The sequence below is a fragment of the Protopterus annectens genome, chromosome 5.part0 (assembly GCF_019279795.1).
Source record: "Protopterus annectens isolate FY-2018-M chromosome 5.part0, PAN1.0, whole genome shotgun sequence".
Taxonomy (NCBI): Eukaryota; Metazoa; Chordata; order Ceratodontiformes; family Protopteridae; genus Protopterus; species Protopterus annectens.
Window position 1 is genome coordinate 174,552,063 of NC_056735.1, and position 23,965 is coordinate 174,576,027.

The 23,965-nt window shown below is 38.6% G+C and overlaps 1 protein-coding gene across 1 annotated transcript in view; it reads right to left on the bottom strand.

Moving 5' to 3' along the window:
* The window catches only part of DEUP1 (deuterosome assembly protein 1), a 427,064-nt gene that overhangs the window by 13,199 nt on the left and 389,900 nt on the right, over positions 1–23,965 (bottom strand). The window contains exon 12 of the mRNA XM_044071821.1: positions 2,976–3,306. Coding sequence (XP_043927756.1) covers positions 2,976–3,306 — 331 coding nt within the window. The remainder of the gene's footprint in view (positions 1–2,975; positions 3,307–23,965) is intronic.

Genomic DNA, 23,965 nt, shown 5'->3' on the forward strand with positions numbered 1-23,965 from the left:
TGGTGAGGTACTTTTGGGGTCTTTCCAGTTGCTGCAGGTGTTGGGTAAGGTACATCCCAAATGGAGCATTGTATTCAATTATGGGCCTGATAAGTGATGAGTAGAGGGGCACAATGACCTCTCTTGATCTAGATGTGAACCCTTTCGTGATAAGGTGGGCTATATAGAAGGTCTTTCTAACCACTTTGGCAATGTGATTGTCGAAGGAGAGATTGCTATCTACTTGGGTCCCCAAATCCCTAATTACTTCTTCCGTACTTAATGGATTACCACCTATGTGGTAATTTGTGGGCACTTTGTTTTTTCCAAAGGGGATGACTATGCACTTTTTGGCATTTAGTTTTAGGCCATGGCTCTGGCACCAGTTATTTGTCTCTGTGAGACCCCTTTGGAGGATGCTTGTGTCAGTCGGTGAGTCGATTATAGCACCCAGTTTGCAGTCATCTGCAAACTTGGTCAGCCATAGTCCTCCTGTGTTAGCCTGTACCTCAGAGAAATATATACCGAACAAGAGAGGTCCCAGGACTGAGCCTTGTGGAACGCCACTTGTAACTGGTTTAGAGTCAGACAAGGCACCTGCAATTCTGACCATGTGGGTTCTATCCCTGAGCCAGTTTGCAATCCATCTTGTGACATAGGGGTTGATATTTAAGCAGGTGAGCTTATTTATGATGCCCGAGTGGGGTATTGTGTCGAAGGCTTTTGCAAGGTCCAGGTAGGCTGTGTGGACTACCTTCCCTTCATCTATGGCCTTGTTGACTGTTTCAAAGAAGTCTACCAGGTTCAAGAGGCAAGATCTGCCCTTAACAAAGCCGAACTGGGTAGGATCCAGTGTTTGGAAGTTCCCAATGTCTTTGTTTATGAGTTCCATGATGATACGCTCCATAGCTTTGCAGACTAGGCTAGTCAGACTTATAGGGCGATAGTTCCCAGGGTCCGTTGTGGCACCACCTTTGTGGAGTGGGACCACTGTTGCTGTACGCCATTCCTTGGGTACATATCCTGTAGTAAGGCTGAGATTGAACAGTGATTTTATGTGAGGGTTCAGTTCTTCTTGGAGCTCATGTAAGACGTAGCCTGGGACACCGTCCGGTCCCATTGATGCTGTGTTTTTTACTTTGGAGAGGGCAGCTCTCACCTGTGCATCTGTGATGTCAGGGAGGCTACACTCTGTTGGGATAGACAATTGCTCTTTTGCGGGGGAATATTATATTCATAAAGTAACATAAAGTATTATAAGAACTAAGCCAACATGAGAATGGAGAAAGAAGATTTTGCCGATAGGGATAACTACAAGTAGGGGTACAGAGAATAGGCATGAAGGGTGTGTAATTTACTGGAGAAAACTTGGAAAGGAAGCAAGATATTGTGAGTAAATAGCTAGTGAGGGAAAGATACAGAATGGGAAGAGGCCAAGAAGGCATTTGGACTGCAGGCTACAGACTGCCTTCCCTACCAGTGATTGATATCAAGTCTATAGGCCAAGAAAAAGTGATTGGGGAATCCTAAGTGAAAGACCTTCTCTGATAGAGTTTTCAGTTTAATCTAGAACAAAAGCTGATGTTAAAAAAAGAGATAACTAATAGGGCATAAAAAATATCACATGGTAACTATAAGAATCAATCAAAGGAAGTTACAAAAGATTGGGAAGAGAGAATGGATAAGCAGTTCCCTTGGAAACAATGGGAGGACGTATTTATTGCTCCCAAATAAGCAACAAAGTCTAGAAGGTTTAGGATTTTTGCTTGGAAGTGTTTGCATAGGCATTTTTATACCCCAAGCAGATTCTGAAGAATCTTCCTCAAGTAGATGGCAAATGTTGGAGGTGTGATGGAGAAGAAAGTGGTAACTGGCAACATACATTTTGGGAGTGTAAATCTTTTAAAAATTCCTTTCAGAGTACTCTGTCAGTAATATTGGGTGAATAAATGGGTGTAACTAAGGAAATTATTTTTGAGCTGGGATACAGAATATGACCTGCCTAAGCATAGTAAAGCCTTGTTAAGTTTAATTTTGTTGGCTGCTAAAAAAAACAATTACTAGGAAATGGAAATTCAAGTATAAACTAACTGTATTTGAAGTAGTGAATATTGTAACAGAAATAAAATAACTGGAAGTGGGATCTTTAGAAAAAAGATAGGAACAAATTACATAAAAATGGAAATGGTAGGAACAGTACATGCAGAATAATGTTCTGGGGGAGGAATGAGGTTTAAGGAAAGGCAGGTAATGTGCAATTTATGTAATGCTGGATTGATAATTGTATAAAAGAATGTATGTGATGTATAATGTTTGCAACTGTGAACATGTTAACATGATTTATTTTCTTTTATATAAATTCATGTTTGCCTATATCTTAAGTGATCATTCAATAAATGTGTTAAAAACATGAATAAGTAAAGGGCCTTATGCAGAAATTGACATTTTTGATTTTCCTCTTTGGAAAGTGAAAGCAATGAATAGATTCATACTAATTACAGACTAATAAGATGCCAATAACATACTCACAAGTTTTATCTTTTTTTAATCTCTCTCACAGTTAACCATCAGCTTATCTCAAGTGCACCTTCCCGTTCACTGGATCTACGAACCTGACAAACCTTCACAGGCCTTTCTCCAACCTGTTTGGTGCCAGTGATGAGTATAAAGCATCTCAGGCCTGCATCATATATGCTGCTGAGGAAGCTTTTCTATTTATGCTGTAAGCTCCCCCCAACATACTCACACACTGTCACAGGGGCAGGGGTGTAATGGAGGAGCTTGTGTATTGTCCAACATCGATGGTAACCCAGCCAATACCCTGCCTTCTGAAAAACAATGCCCCCCTCCGTGTATCGTCGTCCTCCACCAGAGATCAATCACGAAGTGTGCCAGTGTACACATACTCCCTCCCAAGGTAGGCACATTCATTCTCCACTTACAACACCTCAAATGCATGAGCCACTAATTGAACCCCAGTCACCTGGGTCTTAGTCAAGGCCATATCCCTTTACACCATGGTGCTGGCAAAGTCTTGCCTTTGATGATGCTAACAATAGTAAGAAGAACTGGAGTAACAATTCAGTGCTCATGGAAAAAAAAAAAAAAAAGTTTCTAAAGATGTATTGACTACTTACCATTGGTGAAATATTCTTCCCACTGTCAGTAGAGCTTGATGAACTGCTAGACATAGTGTTGGTCAAACGATGCCCACTTCCACTGTCTGTGCCTGAATAAAGGGGAATAACTTGCAGAGAAACAAATGGAGACATTTTTTTTGCATCCTTCTTGTCTTGAATGTTAATGTTTGTTTTGCAAGGGAAATCACTGAAACAGACAGAGTTATATATGTTAATGTTTTACATCATCTGAAGTTTGATCTGATGACATTCCATATTCAGTTGTTAAGTCCAGTGAGACTTTTGAGTTACTTGGCTTAAAAACTTTTAAGATCAGTTCTGTTTTATACTGTGGTATATTAACATTTTGGGTCATGGTTATTTCTTTTATTTTTCATTGATGTTTTGTTTGATCCACACACCACCTGGTAACTCTTTTCATGTTGGTATTACATTTACAATCCTATGTCTTCGTGGCCTAATGTACATGCACATAATTATGGGAAATTAAATATTACTAAACTAACAGGGAAATAAGAAACACCAACTGATAGAAGTGTGTAGTACCTCTTCATTAAATGTGTGGACTCAGCTTCTTATAGGATTCTTGGAGGCAACAGAGAGAGAGAGAGAGAAAACATAAAGAAATGCAGAGGGAGTAACAATGTAATAAACCCCCACAGTGGAACATCCCTCTTTCTAACTTACTTAATGTAAAATAAAAAAACATAAATATGACATTTATAAGAAATATACTATTCCCCTTAACAAAAGTGTTTTTAACATGGCCTCAAAGTTCTTGAAAAGGGTGCTTGTCACAGTTAAAATTAAGTATAAAAACTTCTATTTAGCAAGGATAATAACAGAACAAATTTCTTTAGATTTGTACAAACTCAAAAGTCATCATATCTTCAAGTTGGCCAAATATTAAATGGGAGTGAATTAGCAGTGGAATCTGAAGATCTTGTTAATATTTTTTTCCAAATTTATTTTAATATGGCTGCTAAGTCTGTCCACTCCAGGAATTGACATGGAAGTTATGTACTTGCTGTAATGATAGAGCTTCATGATCCATGTTCGTCCACCTCAATAGAAAGGACTGGTCACCACAGTTGGTACTGATTTGGCTTCAAAGGAATTTTCCAAAGCTCAAACTCTTCCTCAGTCTCCCATAATATGTCTCACCTTTCACATCTTTAGCTCTACTTTATCTGTTGAATAGAGCTAAATGAGCTAAAAATAAAGACCCTAGCAAACCTAAGTAATTGCATGCCTAATTTTGCATCTAGGCCTCTGATAATGTTGACTGGGCCAACTCAAAGAGGACAAGTGTGATCTGGTGAAAGAAGAAGGGAGATCATGTCATAATGGATGTACATGGATCATGAACATTTGTCATTATGGTAAGCACATACATAACACTCATAGCTTATGTTATCTATTCTGTCTACTTCAACAGTTAGGAGGGGAGTCCCTGACTCTTGTGTCCTGGGTAGAATATTGACAGAAAACCTTGGAGAAGGGCAGTCCCAAAGGAAGACCCTTGACATCCCATCCAGCTTATAATATCTTGCAAAAGTGTGCAAAAATATTCATGTTATGGCATCACAAGTATCATCTGCTGAAAGATTCTTGAAAGTTAGTTGAATGAGCTCTTGGTTTTACTGGAATTGCTGTATTACGGAATACATATCAGTTGGCAGTACAGTTAGGTAATGTTGGAGATTTTCTGGGCTAAACAACCTGTGCCAAAGGAAATGAAAATCTGATCATCATTCCTAGAGTTCTCATTTCTAAGCAGATAAAATCTTAGCCACATAGAAAGAAAGAAAGAAAAAAGAAAATCTTAGCTGTTTGTGAACATTTTTGTAGGTAACTTACACTCACTCCTGTTAGAGTATTCTTTAAAGAATACTGGTAGATTAATTGACAAATTAAGGTTCAACAATGAGGCTATCTAAGACAGGAAAGTTGGATTTGTACATAATTAGGCTCTATCCTTACGGTAGGTTAGATAAGGTCAATAGCAGGAGAGAGCTTGAAATTCCAAAATCCACCCGGTCAAGCAATTCCAACTAGAAAAAATGATTTTAAAGATAGATACTTGTGGTCTGCTCTGCCTGATAGACAGAAAAAAAGCACACAAGTTGACTAGAAGAACTGGGAGCACCTTGGACTTGAACCATAGTCTGGGTTTGTGAGATGGAGATGAACAGGAAGAAGACCAGCAACACTGAAATCAGTGCATAAATGTGAGATTATAAAGCAATCACATTTTTGAAATATGGCTTTACAAGAAAAAGTAGAATGATTAGACTTTTTTTACTTTGTTAAACTTGTGGGGGGACTAAAAAGCATATACCCCACTTCATGTCAAAAGAGTTTGGAAGGATACTAGGAGAAAGGGAAGGGAAAAAAATAACTGTACGTAAAACAATTTTTGTTCTTAGCAGTACTTGTATAAAACATTTCATGATACAAATTGCATTTTACACAGTACAGCATTTTCAGTTATTGTTGTATGTGATAAATACACTAAAGTAAACAAGTGCCTTTTTCTTTTTAGTTTAAGAAATGTAAGCATTACAATATAAAAACAGAAGAAAGACAATATGATGTATGATGTAATCTTGGGTTGTTGAGGTGGGGGACAGGATGTAAAAGTGCACAGATTATAATATAGGTGGAGCTGATATATGCTGTTTTTTTTTTTGCATGGGTGAATGCCTGGATTAAGGCCCTTGGCTTAATCTTATAAATTTTTAGGGTAAGCAATAAATAAGAGAACACTGAATGTAATGAAAAAGTTTTCCTTTAGCAAACAAATGTTCAGTGTGGATTGAGAAGTCTGCAGCTGAGGGCAGCTGTACATTTTGTTTTTATGTTTCCATGGAGACAAGCTGACTACATGGGTAGGTAATAAAAGTCAGAGCAATTTTTTAAGACTAAAAATTAACGTTTTTAGAAACCATGCTAGCTGTTTTTAACATCTGGTAGGGGGACTAAAGATAAGACAAGAAGAGATAGCGGTTATTGTAAGCAGGAGCATAGGGTGTAACATGCATTTTAGCATGGATAAAACTTAATTTTAGGTTAAGTAATGCTTACGTGTGCAGCTTTCACTTTGGGACAATTGTTCCTATCAGGATGGTTAATCTTCATTATTGGAAGATGAACATAGCTTTGTTTGTTTTAAGTTACTAGGTTATAGAGGTATTCTGGGGGCATATTTTTTTGAGGGTTTTCACTAAAAGAAAAAGTCTTGTAAAATGTGAAATGGTTTCCAATGGAGATAACAAGAAACAACTGTAAAAAAAGATCAACCTGCCAAACATTAGTGGGTGCATGTGACACAAATGCTGGAAATTGACATTTAAAAAAGCTGTCATATATAATAAGTGGGAATAATAACTTCTTTTCATAATAGTTATACTATTCATGTTATTTTGAAACATTAATGGCCTCACATGTATAGCAAAAAAGGAAAGAAGATTGAATTATGTTAAGAAATGAAGACTACAAATAATGCTACAGGTGACACATTTGGAAAGAAGCGAACATGTGACTTTGATAAAGAAAGGACTTCAGGAAGGTTATTCAGCAGATTATCAGGGGCAAAGGAAAAGGGGAATGCTTACACTAATTGCTAGAGGAGTTCCAACAGTGATAGAAGAGTGAAGAAATAATAGTGGTAGATGTGTGGTAATAAGGGGCTACTGTTAAGGGAGGAGGATTACACTGGCATTTATTTGTATTCCACCTTATGCAGCTTAAGAAAATTTTGGGAGACAATCAGTTTTTAGCAGGGAATATTACTTATAGGTGTTGACTGGAATTTGAATTGAAGCAATGAGGATGTATCTGGGGGGACTAGAAGAGAAAATATAACAAAAGTGTAGATTTCTGAAGAAATGTATTTAGTATGGAAGATGTGAATTCAATAGTAGGAACTCAGACAGAATGTACATATTATTCCTCAAGGTACAATAACTGGGCTAGACAGACAGAAATTATATTTCACAGGAACGTGCATTTAATTGAAAGCTTTGACATACATCCAATAACTATTTTAGATCATGTACCAACAACTAAGATAAAAATTCAAGGTAATGATGTAAGGATGAGATATTGGCTCTTCCCTACCTACCTGTTAAAAAGAGAAGAATTTAAGGAATGGGTGCTGCAAATTATTCAAGAGTTATTAGGGAAGGCAGAAGTTTCTTCAAAAGTTATAGATAGTAAGTGGGATAAAATGAAAGTGGAGTTTAAAATAGGGTAGAAATAAAAGAAAAAGAAATATGGTTAAGAAGTAACAGGAATAATTTAGAGGGGCTGACAAAGGTTAAAGTATTGCAGAATATGGGGAATCTCTCAGAACAAAAAGAGACAATAGTACAGAGTGCTAACGAGAAAATAAGGGAGTATTTGTGTAATATGAATGAGCTTAGAAAGCTTGCTGTTGAGCAACTATGTTTTGATAACTCCATAACATAAAAACCTTTGGCAAAATGACTTGGGCAACTGAAAGTAGAAAGGGTTCTTGCCAAACTTAGTGAATCTATAACAAGAAAAATAACCAGAGGTCCTGTAGTGGTAGTAGAGATACTTCAGACATTTTATGAAAATTTGTATAAAGCACAGAAATGTGGAAATCAAGAAAGAACACAAATGGAAATATTTATGGAAGACTTAATTATGCCAAGGCTAGAGGTAGATGAGGCTCAATGATTAACAGTTAAGATAGGAGGAGATGAGGTAAAATGGTGATATACAATCAATCTGCATAAAAGCCTCCAGGAATAGATGGTATTTTTGTGGATGTTTGGAAGCTAAGAGGGAAGAAAGTGATAAAGATCTGGAAGGTTTTGTTTAACAGTATTTTAAAAGGAGGGAAAGCACCAAAATCCTTGAAGAAAGCTGTGGTGGCTGTAATACCAAAGATGGTAAAGACCTATCAGACTCAGCTTCATATTGGCCCATTTCAATTTTAAACCATGATTATAAAGTATTTATGTTTATAATAGCTAAAAGAATGGCAAAGGTGTTGCCAAAATTGACAGATATGGATCAGTGTGGTTTTGTGGCGGGGACGCAAATATTTGGCAAAATTAACAGAACAGCAGTGATCTAGAGGGAAACAGAGCATAAGAGAATACATCTGTTGTTGGTGGGTCTTGATGCAGAGAAAATATGCAACAGAATAAAATGGGATTTTTTTGAGTAGGGTAATGGAAGTATCTGATACCCTGTACAATAATAAATTTAATTAGGAGGGTATATGAAGGACTGGAGGCAAAAATTATAGTGGGAGGGCACATTTCTGACAAGTTGTGTCTGAACAGATGAACAAGGCAGGGGTGTCCTCTTTCCCCTTTGTTATTTGCTTTATATTTAGAGCCATTGGCAAAGAAAATTAGGAACTCAGAAATTCAAGGATATAATTGATATGGTAATCAAGAAAAGCTGACTTTATTTGCAGACAGTATTATTTTGTACGTGATAAATCCAGAAAAGGAGATTTCACTGTTGTGGAACATATTGAGACAGTTTAAATTCTTTCCTGGGTATAAAATTAGTGAAGATAAAACAAAGGCTATAGCTGTAAACTATGTACCCACACATGAATTGGTCCAGCAATAACCATATTTATGGGGACACGATAAAGTGAAGTATTTAAGAGTATGGATTAAGAAGGATTTTGTTATGGTGCTATGTGGAGGGCGGCCACGGTGGTGCAGCGGTTAGCATTGCTGCCTCACAGCAAGAGGTTTTCCAGTTCGATCCTCAGCTGGGGTGCCTTCTGTGCGGAGTCTGCATGTCCTCCATGTGGTCACGTGGGTTTCCTCCGGGTGCTCCAGTTTCCTCCCACATCCCAAAGACATGCTGTTGGTAGATTGGACACTCTAAATTGGCCCTAGGTGTGAGTGTGTGTTGGTGTGTGTGTGTGTGTGTGTGTGTGTGTGTGTGTGTGTGTGTGTGTGTGTGTGTGTGTGTGTGTGTGCCTTCTGTGGAAGGTTGGGCGCTGGGCTGGCAACTCGACACTGTAAAACTCCACTGCCAATTGTGAGCGGACAGGTGATCCGCTGTGGTGACCCCTAATTGGGAAAAGCCGAAAGAAGAAGCTTAGGCTATATGGGATGAGACTAAACATAAGATAATACAAAAACTGAGAAACTGGAAGATGTTGTTTATGGATATGAATAGTAAGATGCAAGCAGTGAAAATATTTTTAGTCTCTTTCTATATTTTTATCAACTAGAGGAGAAGTAGTGGACAATAATTAAGAAAGAGTTGAAGGAATTTATCTGGGAGGGGAACAGGGCAAATGTCAAGTGGAATAAGCTGATCCTTCAGACAAAGCAAGCTTGTTTAAGATTACCTGATTTGAAGGGATATTTTAGAGCTACACAGTTAAGGTTCATGTACATGACACATGCAGAAATCTATAATTCAAAGTGGTAAGAGATGGAGAAACTGGGAAAATTCAACAAATAAGCAGACAGTAGGATTTTGGATGCAAATCCATAAGGGGAATAACAACAGCCATACAGAATATTATATTCATAAAGTAGCAAAAAGTATTTTAAGAACTAAGACAAAACAAGAATGGAGAAAGGAAAGGATATTTTGCCACTAGGGACGACTGCAATTAATAGGCAAGAGAATAGGCAAGAAGCATTTGGGATTTATTGAAGAAAACTGGCAAAGGAACCAATGTACTGGGTGAAAATAACTAGAGAGAGAAAGGTAATAGAGTGGGAAGAGGCCAAGAAGACATTTGGTCTGCAGGCTAGAGGCTGTCTTCCCTATCAGGGATTGATATCAGAGTGTATAGGCAAAGAGAAAAGAAGAGGGGAATCCTAAGTGAAAGTCCTGCTTTGGTAGAATTTTCAGATGAATTTAGAACACAGCCTGCCATTAAAAAAGGGGATAATTAGTAGAGCATATAAAATATTGCACGATATCTATAAAAATCAATCAATGGAGGTTAGAAGAGATTGGGAAGAGATATTGGATAAGCAATCCACAAGGAAACACTGGGGGGAACATATGTATGGATCCAGAGTATGCAACAAAGTCCAGAAGATTTAGGATTTTTGCTGGGAAGTATTTGCATAGGCAGTTTTATACCCCATGCATGCTCCAAAGAATTTTATCTCAGGTAGACGGCAAGTGTTGGAGGTGTGATGGGGAAGAAACGTGTAACTGGGAGCATATGTTCTGGAAGTGTAATGAGTTATCAGACTTCAACATTTCTGTTATAGTAGCTAAGGATATGTGTCAGAAATATTGAGTGATCAAATGGGTGTGACTAAGGAAATGCTTTTTTTGAGCTTGGATACAAGATCTAAATTGCCGAGACATAGTAAGGCCTTGCTCAGTTTAATTCTGATAGCTACAAAAAATGTAATTACTAGAAAATGGAAATCAAAGCTCATATCAACTGTATTTGAAGTACTGAATATTCTAACAGAGATAAAAGAACTGAAAGTGTGATATTTAGAAAAGGGTAGGAGCAAATTACATAGAAAAAAATGGAAACTGTGGAAACAATACACATAGAATAATGTTTTTGAGGAGGAGTGAGATTTAAGGGAAGACGGGAATTGAACATTTTATGTAATGTTGGATTGATGATAGTTACACAAAAAACAATATATGTGATTTTTAATGTTTGTAGCTAGGAAGATATTAATATGATTTGTTTTATTTCATATAAATGTATGTTTCCCTATGTCTTAAGTGATAATTCAATAAAGGTGTTAAAAAGAAAAAAACTTTTCAATAGGTATTTATTGAAATAATTTATCTGTCAAGTCAACATTTAAAGCTGTCCACTATGTCACACAGAATGCAATAGTTATTCGTCATGCATGAACAAAATCATGGAAATTTAAGATGAATGTAAATGACTTAAGCAAAAGCATGCAGTGTTTTCAGAAAAATGCCATACTATTGTAAAGTTTTGCAGCTTAGGGGATAGTATTTTCAGGAGTAAATAAAACAATTTGATAGGATTATATTACAGGTTACTGACCAATTTACTGAGACATCATACCTCAACTTGCAGACATTGAAAATAGGAACAAAGGCCCTTGAAAAGTAACCAAAAATCTGGGCAGCTAATTAGCATGAAATGTGAGTAACAAGAAGCACATAACTCTTCCTGGTTCCAGTATGAGTGTGGGATGCTACTCAGAAACATGTTTATAAAGAGAGAGTGACAAACATGATGGAAAATATATGCACATTATCAGACAGTATAAAATTTGTAGACTTTAATGAAGTGTATTGCAAAGTTCTACCACACAAAATCATTTATTTTTGCTTCTGAAAAAGAGAGATGCAAGTACTGTTGTTTTCTGTGTACTAGACAGCTTCAGAAAAATCAAGTGTGATGAGGGGGTTCAGAAAACTGTGAAGGAGTAAATCAAGCCTCAAAACAGGTACATACCTCTAAAAATAGGTATTTCATGTACAGAGGTAAGTCAGAACTGAAAATAGGAAAGTTTCACCAAAACAGGCATAGTTAAGAAGTCTGTATGGCACAATAACTCAAATTCTTCCACATCACGGACACTGCTCATGTACTTTACTGAACTCTCCATTGTGGCTTAGGGATTTTATGAAAAGGTCCTGTTTAGTAAACCGAACACAACTGTTAACAGCAAGGTATTTGTGCTGGATATGTAGCTTAGCTGAAGGCATTCATTGGCCAGTTATAACTCTGCTTATTTAGCCATCATGCAAACTGTATTCCAAAGAAAAGTTAAGTCAGAATTTACAACTCATTAAAAGTAGCACAATAAAAAAATACCTGATCTTAGTATGCATTATTTTTGCATCTGAAATATAGTTGTGTAAGTTGCACTTACCATAACAGTAGATGTTCAAAGTCATCACTGCTGCAGTAGCCTAAGCTATATGGGTTATGTCCTATGCAGGATATAACCTTCAGTCAGTCTTCAAAAGTCTCTGGCTCCCCTCCATAACTCATGCCCACACTACTGCAGCTTGAGCTCCAATGGGAGAAAGCAGCAGCCTAGATATGAAAGTACTTCAGGACTTTCTTGCCCCTCCAGAAACGAATGTGGTCACTGTCTTGAAAAAAATCGAGATAAGTGAGACACACAAAACTGTATCTCAAAAAATAACCATATGCAAAAAAAAAAAGTGGGATGGTGGGAGGTAGCAATGATGACTATGAACATCTACAGTTATGGTAATTGCAGCTTACACAACTGCACTGTGTTCATCAGTATCCCTGCTGTAGTGGCCTAAACTATATGGATAGACTACCGTAGCTAATCCAGCCTAGGAGGAAGAAGAATACACTCCAGGTACCCCTGAAGAAAGGTCCTACAAAAGCCTGTACTGGACCTGAAGAAGGAATCAAGTTTGAAATACTATGTAGAAATATAAACAAAGAACCCAGAATGCACCTCTAAAGGCTTCTAGAGTCAACCCTTTTCTAATATGCCATCAAGGAAGGCAAGGCTCTAATAGAATGTGCCTTGATCCATCCTGCATGTAAATTGTATATCATGGTGGGAATAACAAGGAAAATTGTCTAACCTGACATGGGCTGTCTTATGTTTGTTCTGTTGGTAGAAGTATACAATTCTAATGCTTTCTGAAGGGATTAAAATCTGATTCAGTAGTGTCAGCATGTCAAGAGTATGAAAACCTCTTTCTCCTTGGATTGATAGTTCAAATAAGAATAATGGGAGGTAGATGGCTAGATTCACAGCAAATCCTGAAACCACAAATTGCCTGAATGGGGAATTAGTTGCAGAAATAACCTTCTGTATAAGGAACATGGGTTTCACCCACCATGAATGAAAGTTTGCAACTCAGATGCTTTTCTGAAGATGCCAGAGCAATAAGGAAAACAGTCTTCAAAATAATGAACAGTAAAATAGCTAGACAAACTGGTTCAAGTGAAGACAGATTTAACTTTGTTAGCTTCAAGTTAAGATCTCTTTCTAGAACAACTTGGGCAAAGTCTGAGAAGAAAGAGGAGGATCCGCAGGCAGACGTGTTGAATTGGGCACCAAGTTCACCTTTCTAAAGGAGTGAAACAGGCCAGAGGATAGTAACTCACACAAATACAAAAGAACCAGTAGAACAAAACCTCAGAATGGGACCTGGCTATAATTGTGGTACCAATTAGTAAGTCCATCCAACAAGTAACATTGTTTACTAATGGCAGGGTTTATTGTCTCCTTTAGTGCCTCAGAGATAATGTGTCTAAAAGGTATCAAAGTTGAATGGTCCGGACAGTGTATACACTTTCTAAAATGGGGGGTGTCCAGCTCCTTGTTGCAATTCCTCCTGGTAAATTCCACAAGGGAGAACCACTGAAGCCTGGGTCAGAAGGGAGTCACCATAATAGCCTTTAGAGAATTCTTCTGCAAATTCAGAATGACCCTATAATCAGCGGAAAAGGTGCAAATACCTACAGGAACATTCCTGCATTTTTTTAAATCCGTGCCTTTCTGCAAAGAGAGCTGGAGTGGATTTATCTTGTCTGTTTTGAAAGCAGTTAAACACATCTATATGAGGTGTTCCTCTCAAATGGATGGACTCCTGGAAGACCCTCCCCTTATCAAATTCCATTCATGAAGGTCTGCTCAGGTTCTGCTTAGCTAGTTTGTCACTGTATTCTGCTCTGATGGAATGTAGGTAGCAAGGAAGGAAAGGAATTCTTTGTAGCAACCTCCCAAGCCATTGTAGCCAACCTGTACAAAGAAAATGGCCTTGTGCTCTCTAGACAGAAGTGTACTACCTAACACCTGTGGAGGTGTAAGTCATCATGTGCAGAGGCTCAGGGACCACAGATGATGAAGATAATGGCTCCCTGCTAACATCTCTTGCACCGTAATGTGTACTGACCTGCCAATTTGGCTTCCCACATAATTCCACTTCACAAGGGAGGCAACTTTACAGATCTAGCAAACTACTGTCAAACTGCCATCTTATCCCCTCAGTCTAAGATACTAGAGAGAATTGTACACACACAAATCATGGAATACCTGCGAACAAACTACTATCCGATACATAGCATAGCTTTTGCCCACATCACAGCAGTACTACTGCTTTATTATAGTTCACTGACACAATAAACCATCACAGAAACAAATCACAAATATGTATCCAATATCTTCTTAGAGCTATCTATAGCCTTCGATATGATCTCATATAACAAACTCCTAAGCACCCCTTCAGAGATAAAATTCTGTCAGTCTACTCTTGCCTGGTTCCAGGACTACCTGACTAGATGCCAGCAAGCAGTACAATGGCAAGGAAACCTATCACCCCTTCTTCCCGTGACTCTAGGCTCCATAGTAGGCTTCCTCCATTTCTCATTATTCTCAAACAACCTCCATACCGCAGTCCCACATGCATCTATTATTCAGTATGCAGACGACTCCACAGTTGTATGTGCAGCTCCTACCATACAAGAACTACTGTCACTAACACAAGAGTTATTTCTAGCAGTTGAAACATGGCTAACAACCTCCCACCTTATCCTGTACCCCAATAACACCAAACTCATGCTATTGCACCCCACTAAAACTACTACACCCCTCCCCTCTTTTAATATTATATCAACAAACACCATTATTATACCCACACTTCACACTAAACTTCTAGGGGTTGAAATAGATAATAGCATGAGATTCAACAGCCACATATCTCAAACCATAAAAAGTACACAGAAAAACTAGCTACACTGTATAGAAACCAACTTTTCTTCCCAAAAACGCAAAAGCCACTGTAGCTAAAACCCATTTGATCTTGACTCTATACATCACTCATATTCACCAAACTAAGAAAATCTGACCTAACAAAACTGGAGTCATGCTACAGCAAAACTGCAAAATTTGCCTCAAACTCAACCTTTAGGATACATCACTGTACAGCACTCAAGCAACTCAACTGGTTACAGCTTCCTCAACTCCTACTATATAATCAACTAACCATGGCCCACAAAGTATTGTTATAAAGAGGAAACACCTGCCTTGCAAAATCTACTGCAACCATACTCTAGTACTAGAGATCTGTGATCTAGTAACAAATCCCTGATAAAAAATTAGCACTGCCAACAATCAGGCTGGTGAGTCCCTCTTCTCCAACTATATAGCTAAAATCTGGAATTCTCTACATCCCAATATAACATCCACAACCACCTCGGCTCAGTACAAAATGCTAAAAACTCACCTAAGCAAAACATGGCTATGCCCATGTACTGTTCCTGATTAAAATGCCCTTCCCATTGACTATATGCCAACTTACTTGCAATAACTCTATGTCTTCTAGTTAAAGTCTTCTGTCACTGTCGACTAAAAAAACTCAAATGTAAAATAATATATTGTTTGACAGACTCTTACATAACTGAATATTTCTACTCATGGCTACTTTCTGTAAGCCTGTGTGTTAGATATAAAAGGTTATCTAATGTTTGTTAACTATGCTTGTATTTGCTACTTTCTGTAAGCCTGTATGTTAGATACAAAAGGTTATCTAATCTTTTTTAGAATGCTTGTTGTTAAAACATTTCTGTAACTCTTACTGTCTATAATTATGTATGTTATACAAAACTGTACTGAACCTTTGTTCATTATGTATTGTCTTATGTGGAGCTTTTCTCCCCAGGCCTCTGCTACAAAAGGATCTGTGTCCAGCTGGACATTCCTGGTAAACAAATGTAAAATAAATAAATAAATAAACATTATGCTTAAAAACCTCAGCTTTGACTGGCTAAGATCTAGCTGTATTCAATTGGATGTATAGGAGAATTTAAGTACCTTTATCTACACTTTTTTTCAAATAATACAGTACTTAAATTGATTTAACTGTGTTGCATGAATATTAACTGAACTGGAAGTTTTGACTCTGTTCTTCAGTTAGTGCTTGCTTGAATTTTATTATCTGTTAGCAATTGCAGGTGTGTGGGTAGCTACATTCTTTGATGTCCTGTCCTTCCCTATTTAAGTGGTACAGTTTGAAATATTTTCTGCTTAAAAACCTCAGCTTTGGCCGGCTAAGATCTAGCTGTATTCAACTGGACGTATAAGAGAATTTAAGTACCTTTATCTGCACTTTTTTTTTCAAATAATACAGTATTTAAATTGATTTAACTGTGTTGCATGAATATTAACTGAACTGGAAGTTTTGACTCTGTTCTTCAGTTAGTGCTTGCTTGAATTTTATTATCTGTTAGTAATTGCAGGTGTGGGGGTAGTCACATTCTTTGATTTCCTGTCATTGCCAATTTAGGCGGTACAGTTTGAAAAATTTTCTGCTTAAAAACCTCAGCTTTGGCCGGCTAAGATCTATCTGTATTCAACTGGACGTATAAGAGAATTTAAGTATCTTTATCTGCACTTTTTTCAAATAATACAGTATTTAAATTGATTTAACTGTGTTGCATGAATATTAACTGAACTGGAAGTTTTGACTCTGTTCTTCAGTTAGTACTTGCTTGAATTTTATTATCTGTTAGTAATTGCAGGTGTGGGAGTAGCCACATTCTTTGATGTCCTGTCATTGCCTATTTAAGTGGTTCAGTTTGAATATTTTTCTGCTTAAAAACCTCAGCTTTGGCCGGCTAAGATCTAGTTGTATTCAACTGACGTATAAGAGAAGCTAAGTATCTTTATCTGCACTTTTTTTCAAATAATACAGTATTTAAATTGATTTAACTGTGTTGCATGAATATTAACCGAACTGGAAGTTTTCACTCTGTTCTTCAGTTAGTGCTTGCTTGAATTTTATTATCGGTTAGTAATTGCAGGTGTGGGGGTAGCCTCATTCTTTGATTTCCTGTCATTGCCTATTTAAGTGGTACAGTTTGAAAATTTTTCTGCTTAAAAACCTCAGCTTTGGCCGGCTAAGATCTAGCTGTATTCAACTGGACGTATAAGAGAATTTAAGTACCTTTATTTGCACTTTTTTCAAATAATACAGTATTTAAATTGATTTAACTGTGTTGCATGAATATTAACTGAACTGGAAGTTTTGACTCTGTTCTTCAGTTAGTGCTTGCTTGAATTTTATTATCTGTTAGTAATTGCAGGTGTGGGGGTAGCCACATTCTTTGATTTCCTGTCATTGCCTATTTAAGTGGTACAGTTTGAAAAGTTTTCTGCTTAAAAACCTTAGCTTTGGCCGGCTAAGATCTAGCTGTATTCAACTGGACGTATAAGAGAATTTAAGTACCTTTATCTGCACTTTTTTTTCAAATAATACAGTATTTAAATTGATTTAACTGTGTTGCATGAATATTAATGGAACTGGAAGTTTTGACTCTGTTCTTCAGTTAGTGCTTACTTCAATTTTATTATCTGTTAGTAATTGCAGGTGTGGGGGTAGCCACATTCTTTGATTTCCTGTCATTGCCTATTTAAGTGGTACAGTTTGAACATTTTTCTGCTTAAAAACCTCAGCTTTGGCCGGCTAAGATCTAGCTGTATTCAACTGACGTATAAGAGAATCTAAGTACCTTTATCTGCACTTTTTTCAAATAATATAGTATTTAAATTGATTTAACTGTGTTGCATGAATATTAACTGAACTGGAAGTTTTGACTCTGTTCCTCGGTTAGTGCTTGCTTGAATTTTATTATCTGTTAGTAATTGCAGGTATGGGGGTAGCCTCATTCTTTGATTTCCTGTCATTGCCTATTTAAGTGGTACAGTTTGAAATATTTTTTGCTTAAAAACCTCAGCTTTGGCCGGCTAAGATCTAACTGTATTCAACTGGACATATAAAAGAATTTAAGTACCTTTATCTGCACTTTTTTCAAATAATACAGTATTTAACTTGATTTAACTGTGTTGCATGAACATTAACTGAACTGGACGTTTTGACTCTGTTCTTCAGTTAGTGCTTGCTTGAATTTTTTTATCTGTTAGTAACTGCAGGTGTGAGGGTAGCTACATTCTTTGATTTCCTGTCCTTGCCTATTTAAGTGGTACAGTTTGAAATATTTTCTGCTTAAAAACCTCAGCTTTGGCTGGCTAAGATCTAGCTGTATTCAACTGGACGTATAAGAGAATTTAAGTACCTTTATCTGCACTTTTTTAAATAATACAGTATTTAAATTGATTTAACTGTGTTGCATGAATATTAACTGAACTGGAAGTTTTGACTCTGTTCTTCAGTTAGTGCTTGCTTGAATTTTATTATCTGTTAGTAATTGCAGGTGTGGGGGTAGCCTCATTCTTTGATTTCCTGTCATTGCCTATTTAAGTGGCACAGTTTGAAAATTTTTCTGCTTAAAAACCTTAGCTTTGGCCGGCTAAGATCTAGCTGTATTCCACTGGACGTATAAGAGAATTTAAGTACTTTTATCTGCACTTTTTTTTTCAAATAATACAGTATTTAAATTGATTTAACTGTGTTGCATGAATATTAACTGAACTGGAAGTTTTGACTCTGTTCTTCAGTTAGTGCTTGCTTGAATTTTATTATCTGTTAGTAATTGCAGGTGTGGGGGTAGCCACATTCTTTGATTTCCTGTCATTGTCTATTTAAGTGGTACAGTTTGAAAAATTTTCTGCTTAAAAACCTCAGCTTTGGCAAGCTAAGGTATAGCTGTATTCAACTGGACGTATAAGAGAATTTAAGTACCTTTATCTGCACTTTTTTTCAAATAATACAGTGTTTAAATTGATTTAACTGTGTTGCATGAATATTAACTGAACTGGAAGTTTTGATTCTGTTCTTCAGTTAGTTTTCCCACCCACCCTCCCTGTTTCTGTTTTGGTGTTAATCTTAGTGGCTTTGAAACTGCCCGCCCCTCTTGTAAATTTGTGTTTGGATACTCCTTCTGGGCCCATCTCATTTGTTCACTCAACTGAGTGCAGTGAGATCATATTCTGATTTCAGGCACTCCTACTGTGTACAAAGAAAGCATCTGGGAAAGAGAACAAAAAAATGTTAAGCTTGTTTCCTGCCTTTCCTGTTAAGTGGTCTAGACTGTTTGTAGGCTTCTGAGCCCCCAGGCCCTCCTGGATTGGAGGGAAGCCTTCTAGCTTAGTTTTGTTTCTTATAACTAGCCAGTTTTCTAGTTTCAACACTCAAATATGTTTATTTGAACTCAGCACTTGTTCAGAACTCATTGTAAGCACTACATAAGCTGCAAATTACTACAGCACTCAACTTTCCTCACTTGTCTAGTGGAAAGCAGTTTTTAGTACTTAATTATTAAGCACTTATCCAGGCATGTCTAAGGGTCAGCTCCCAGTGATTTCTCCTGTCTACCTGATGAATCTGGGCATCTTGGGGCAATGCAACAATTGCCTCATGTACACAGACAACCCGGTCCTCCTACCACCCAACACTACAACCTGTGAGAGATGCACTTATATAGCCAAACTAGAAGCAAAGCTCTCTTCACCCAAGACTGGACTAGACAGTCAAGAGGAGAAGGCAAACACATGCACCACACCACACTCATCACATAGTCCATCAAAACCTACACCAACAAAACACACACATAGAAACACAAAACACACACCTACATTCGTGGAGGCTCTCAATAAAAACCATCAGGGACATCCAAAGCATAAACGCAAGCAAACTCCACCCCCCAACACAACCCAAATGACACATAGCCCAGAAACTCAGTGTGCCACACAACCACAGCCCATAAGGCATAACAACATACCCAACACTCTAGTCATAGGTGACTTTGTAGTCAGGCACACTGATGTTCCACTCACTAGACTAAACAAGGAGAAAGTTACTGTCAGCTGCCTGTCAGGTGCCAGGATCCGCCACATAACGCATGCACTCAGGTCACTCCACAATAAGTACAAATATGACGCTGTCATTGTCCATGTTTGTGTGAATGACCTGAGATGTACCTCCCTGGACTACATGAAAAGAGACATGGAGGAGCTCTCCGATCTTGTATCCCAGGCAGGTATGACCCTAACCCTGAGTAGCATCCTGCCATCACCCAGAATGATAACACAGTACAAGGACAAAATGATTGACTTCAACAATTGGCTAAGCTTCTGGTGTCATTCTAAGGGGATCCAGTACTTGTCTGCCTGGGATGACATGATCAACAGACCACGATGCTTTGCCAGAGATGGCCTGCACCTGTCGCCCTTAGGATTCCGGATACTGACTAAGGCTCTTGCCACCCCTATAGTGCCTTTTTTAGGCAAGGTTCAAATAACAAATTCACCACCGTAACAGCTACAAATAAGCAAAATCTGAGGGTAATGCTACTCAATGCTAGAAGTCTAAACCTCAAAATGCACTCACTCACTCGAGGCACTCCTTAAAATGGAGAACATTGACATCTGTGCAGTGACAGAGACCTGGTTCAAAGCTCCAGAGAGCACCCCTGCATTGCCAGGGTAATGCTACTCAATGCTAGAAGTCTAAACCTCAAAATGCACTCACTCACTCGAGGCACTCCTTAAAATGGAGAACATTGACATCTGTGCAGTGACAGAGACCTGGTTCAAAGCTCCAGAGAGCACCCCTGCATTGCCAAGGTATAATTCATACCACACCTTTCGGCCACCTAACCCAGAACGAAGCACTAAAGGCAGAGGCATGTTCATATTCATTAAGGATATCCATACCTCCAGGCTAGTTGCACAGCATAATGCATCCGAGATTATACAAGTGGAACTAACTCTGAGCAAGACCGTAATCCAAATTGTAGCTTGCTACAGACTCCCCACCATGCCCCAGGATTCACACTCCTCATTTCTTGATACACTGGAAAGTATTAGGGTACAACCCAACACCCTAATAATGGGCGATTTCAACTACCCCACCATTAACTGGGAAAACTACTCAAGTACCAACTCTTTTCCTCAACGTTTTCTAGAATTCATAAATTCCAATGCCTTGGATCAACTTATTCACACCCCCACCAGGGGCAGCAATATCCTAGACCTGGTCATTACCAACATGGGAAACTGGTGTTCCACACCAGAGATCAATTCCTCGTTGGTCAGATCCGACCACAAGCTAATCAGCCTAGACATCCACATCCCACCCCCACCCCCAATTAGGGAAACCATCGTAAAAAACTTCTCCAAAGCCATCTTCACACTTCTTAAGACAGAAGTGGCAAACTTCATGACATACATGCAGATGGACAATAGAGGTATGACTGCTGAATCCTACACAAATGCATTTTATAAGTACTTACACGAGTGCATGGATCATGCTATCCTTAATAGAACCAATATGTTATCCTCCAAAAAAAGGAAGCCAATCTGGTGGTCCTCTGCCATAAACAAACTCTACAACAGAAGAAAGAAACTGTTGCAAAAAAGAGTAAAATCCCATGACTGGAGGAACTCCCTGGTCACCCTCAGTAAGAAGCTGAGATCCCTCATAAAATCCTCCAAAGCTAGTTACAAAAACAAAATTGCCACTGTCTCTAAAGACAACCACAAAGCATTCTATAGCTATGTCAAGAATCTAAATGGGAACACTCAGATCTGCTCTGAGTTACAGCACAATGGCACTAAATATACAGAACCAACTTATATTGCCAACATCCTAGCAGATAGGTTCAGTGCTAACTTTACCCCCCTCTCACTCTCTAGAGGGCCCATCTCTATACCAGAAGAATGCAAAGTTCCTGTAATCACGGCTGCACAGGTAAAAAACACACTCTCCAAAGCCAAAAACACAGCATCCATGGGACCTGACAATATCCAGGCTGCGTTCTACACGAACTACAGAATGAACTGGCACCCTACCTAAGTACCATGTTCAGTCATAGCCTCACCTCAGGCTTTGTACCCACTGAATGGCGCACCGCGACAGTTATCCCACTCCACAAAGGGGGAGCCACGATGGACCCTGGGAACTACTGCCCCATTAGCCTGACGAGCCTGGTCTGCAAGGCCATGGAACGTATCATTGTGGAACTCATAAACAAAGACATCGGTAATCTCCAAACTCTGGACCCCACCCAGTTTGGATTTGTAAAAGGCAGATCATGTCTCTTAAACCTGATTGCCTTCTTTGAAGCAGTCACCAAAGTCATAGATGAGGGTAAAATGGTTCACACAGTTTATCTAGATCCCGCCAAGGCTTTTGACACCATCCCCCACTCTGGAATTATAGATAAGCTCACTAAACTAGGTATAAATCCCTATGTCACAAGATGGGTTGCCAACTGGCTCACGGACAGAACCCACACTGTGAAAGCAGTGGATTCCAAATCCGACATCAGACCAGTGACAAGTGGAGTACCACAGGGTTCAGTCCTGGGTCCTCTCCTGTTTGGTATCTACTTCTCTGAAGTGCAGGCCAACACAGACGGTCTTTGGCTAACAAAGTTTGCAGATGACTGCAAACTAGGAGCCATAATCGAAACTCCTAACGATGTGGACAAACTACAAAAGGGCCTCACTGAGACAGATACCTGGTGTCAAAGCCATGGCCTGAAGCTCAATGCCAAAAAGTGTATTGTCATCCCCTTTGGTAAAAACCCTGTACCCATGAACTACCACATAGCTGGTAGTCTACTTAATGCCGAAAATGTGATGAGACCTTGGGACACAGGTGGACAGTAGTCTCTCCTTTGATAATCACTTCGCCACAGTGGTCAGGAAATCCTTCTACGTGCCTCATCTCATCACAAAAGGATTCTCATCCAGAAAAAAAGAGGTCATTGTTCCTCTCTACTCATCACTCATTAGACCCATTATAGAGTACAACGCCCCTTTTGGTATGTACCTCACAAGACATCTACAACAACTGGAAAGACCACAGAAATACCTCACAAAGAGGATTACTGGCCTCAAACAGATGCCCTATGCAGACCGTCTCAAAAAACTACAACTTTACTCCATCGCATATCGCCTACTCAGGGGCGATCTCTGCCTAACATACAAAGCTATGTCAAACCCAGAGCTGTTGGACATGCTCCACTTTAAGAAATCCCAATCCCTCCAAGCTACACGCTCTAGGGACATAAACCTTGTCACCACAATAAACAGAAAATGCTGGAGGGATAGATTCCTGTCCCAAAGACTTCCCATACTCTGGAACAGACTACCTATCTATGTCAAACAGAGCTCCTCATTAGCACTCTTCAAGAAAAATCTTGATGATTGGATGGGAAATGGGAAATTCACCCTGGGGATCACTTCTGTGGCTCTGCTCGACAGGGACACAGGAAAATAATTTTCTTGGGTGGTGAAAGCCAGGGTACATTTTTTGGCTAGGCTTGTATGGGCCCTAGGGCCGATAGCCTAGTACCTACCTATGAACCTATGTCAACACCTTCATCCTTGAAGGTAGCCAAAAGGGTAAACAGAGAAGTGACACACACAGAAATTCTGAGGAAACCTCTAAACTGTGTAGAACTGGAATAAGATGATGCCCCGCTTTCCCATCCAGAATTAGCAAAACTTATGAGAAGGGAAAGAGAGATAAAAGACTTTGTAAAGTTTGCAAACATAGAATTTTGGCAGTTTTCACAGACAGGTTGAGAAAGGAGAGGGCAATAACTGGTCTTTAGGAAGCAACCCTCTTTGGGACCAGAAAAAAATCTAGGAAAAGGAAAAAAAAATTCCTGGAGTGCTCCAAAACCCTAATGGATCACTCACCTCCTACTCTGCAGTAAACTGTTCCAACAAGGTCAGGTTGAGAACTAATCTCTGGGGTAGGAAGAAGAAATACAGTCCCAGCCTTTTAGGGATCCTTTACTGTCTCATAAGTTTCTTTTTGAAGTTGTGCTGCAAAAAGGTTGTTAGGGTCAAACAAAATTTCCAGAACCAAAGAAGAAATTAACCTTTTTGAAAAGCTTCTACTAACGTATGGACTAAACTTCTCATCACAATAGCTGTAGCAGCAGCTTTGGACAC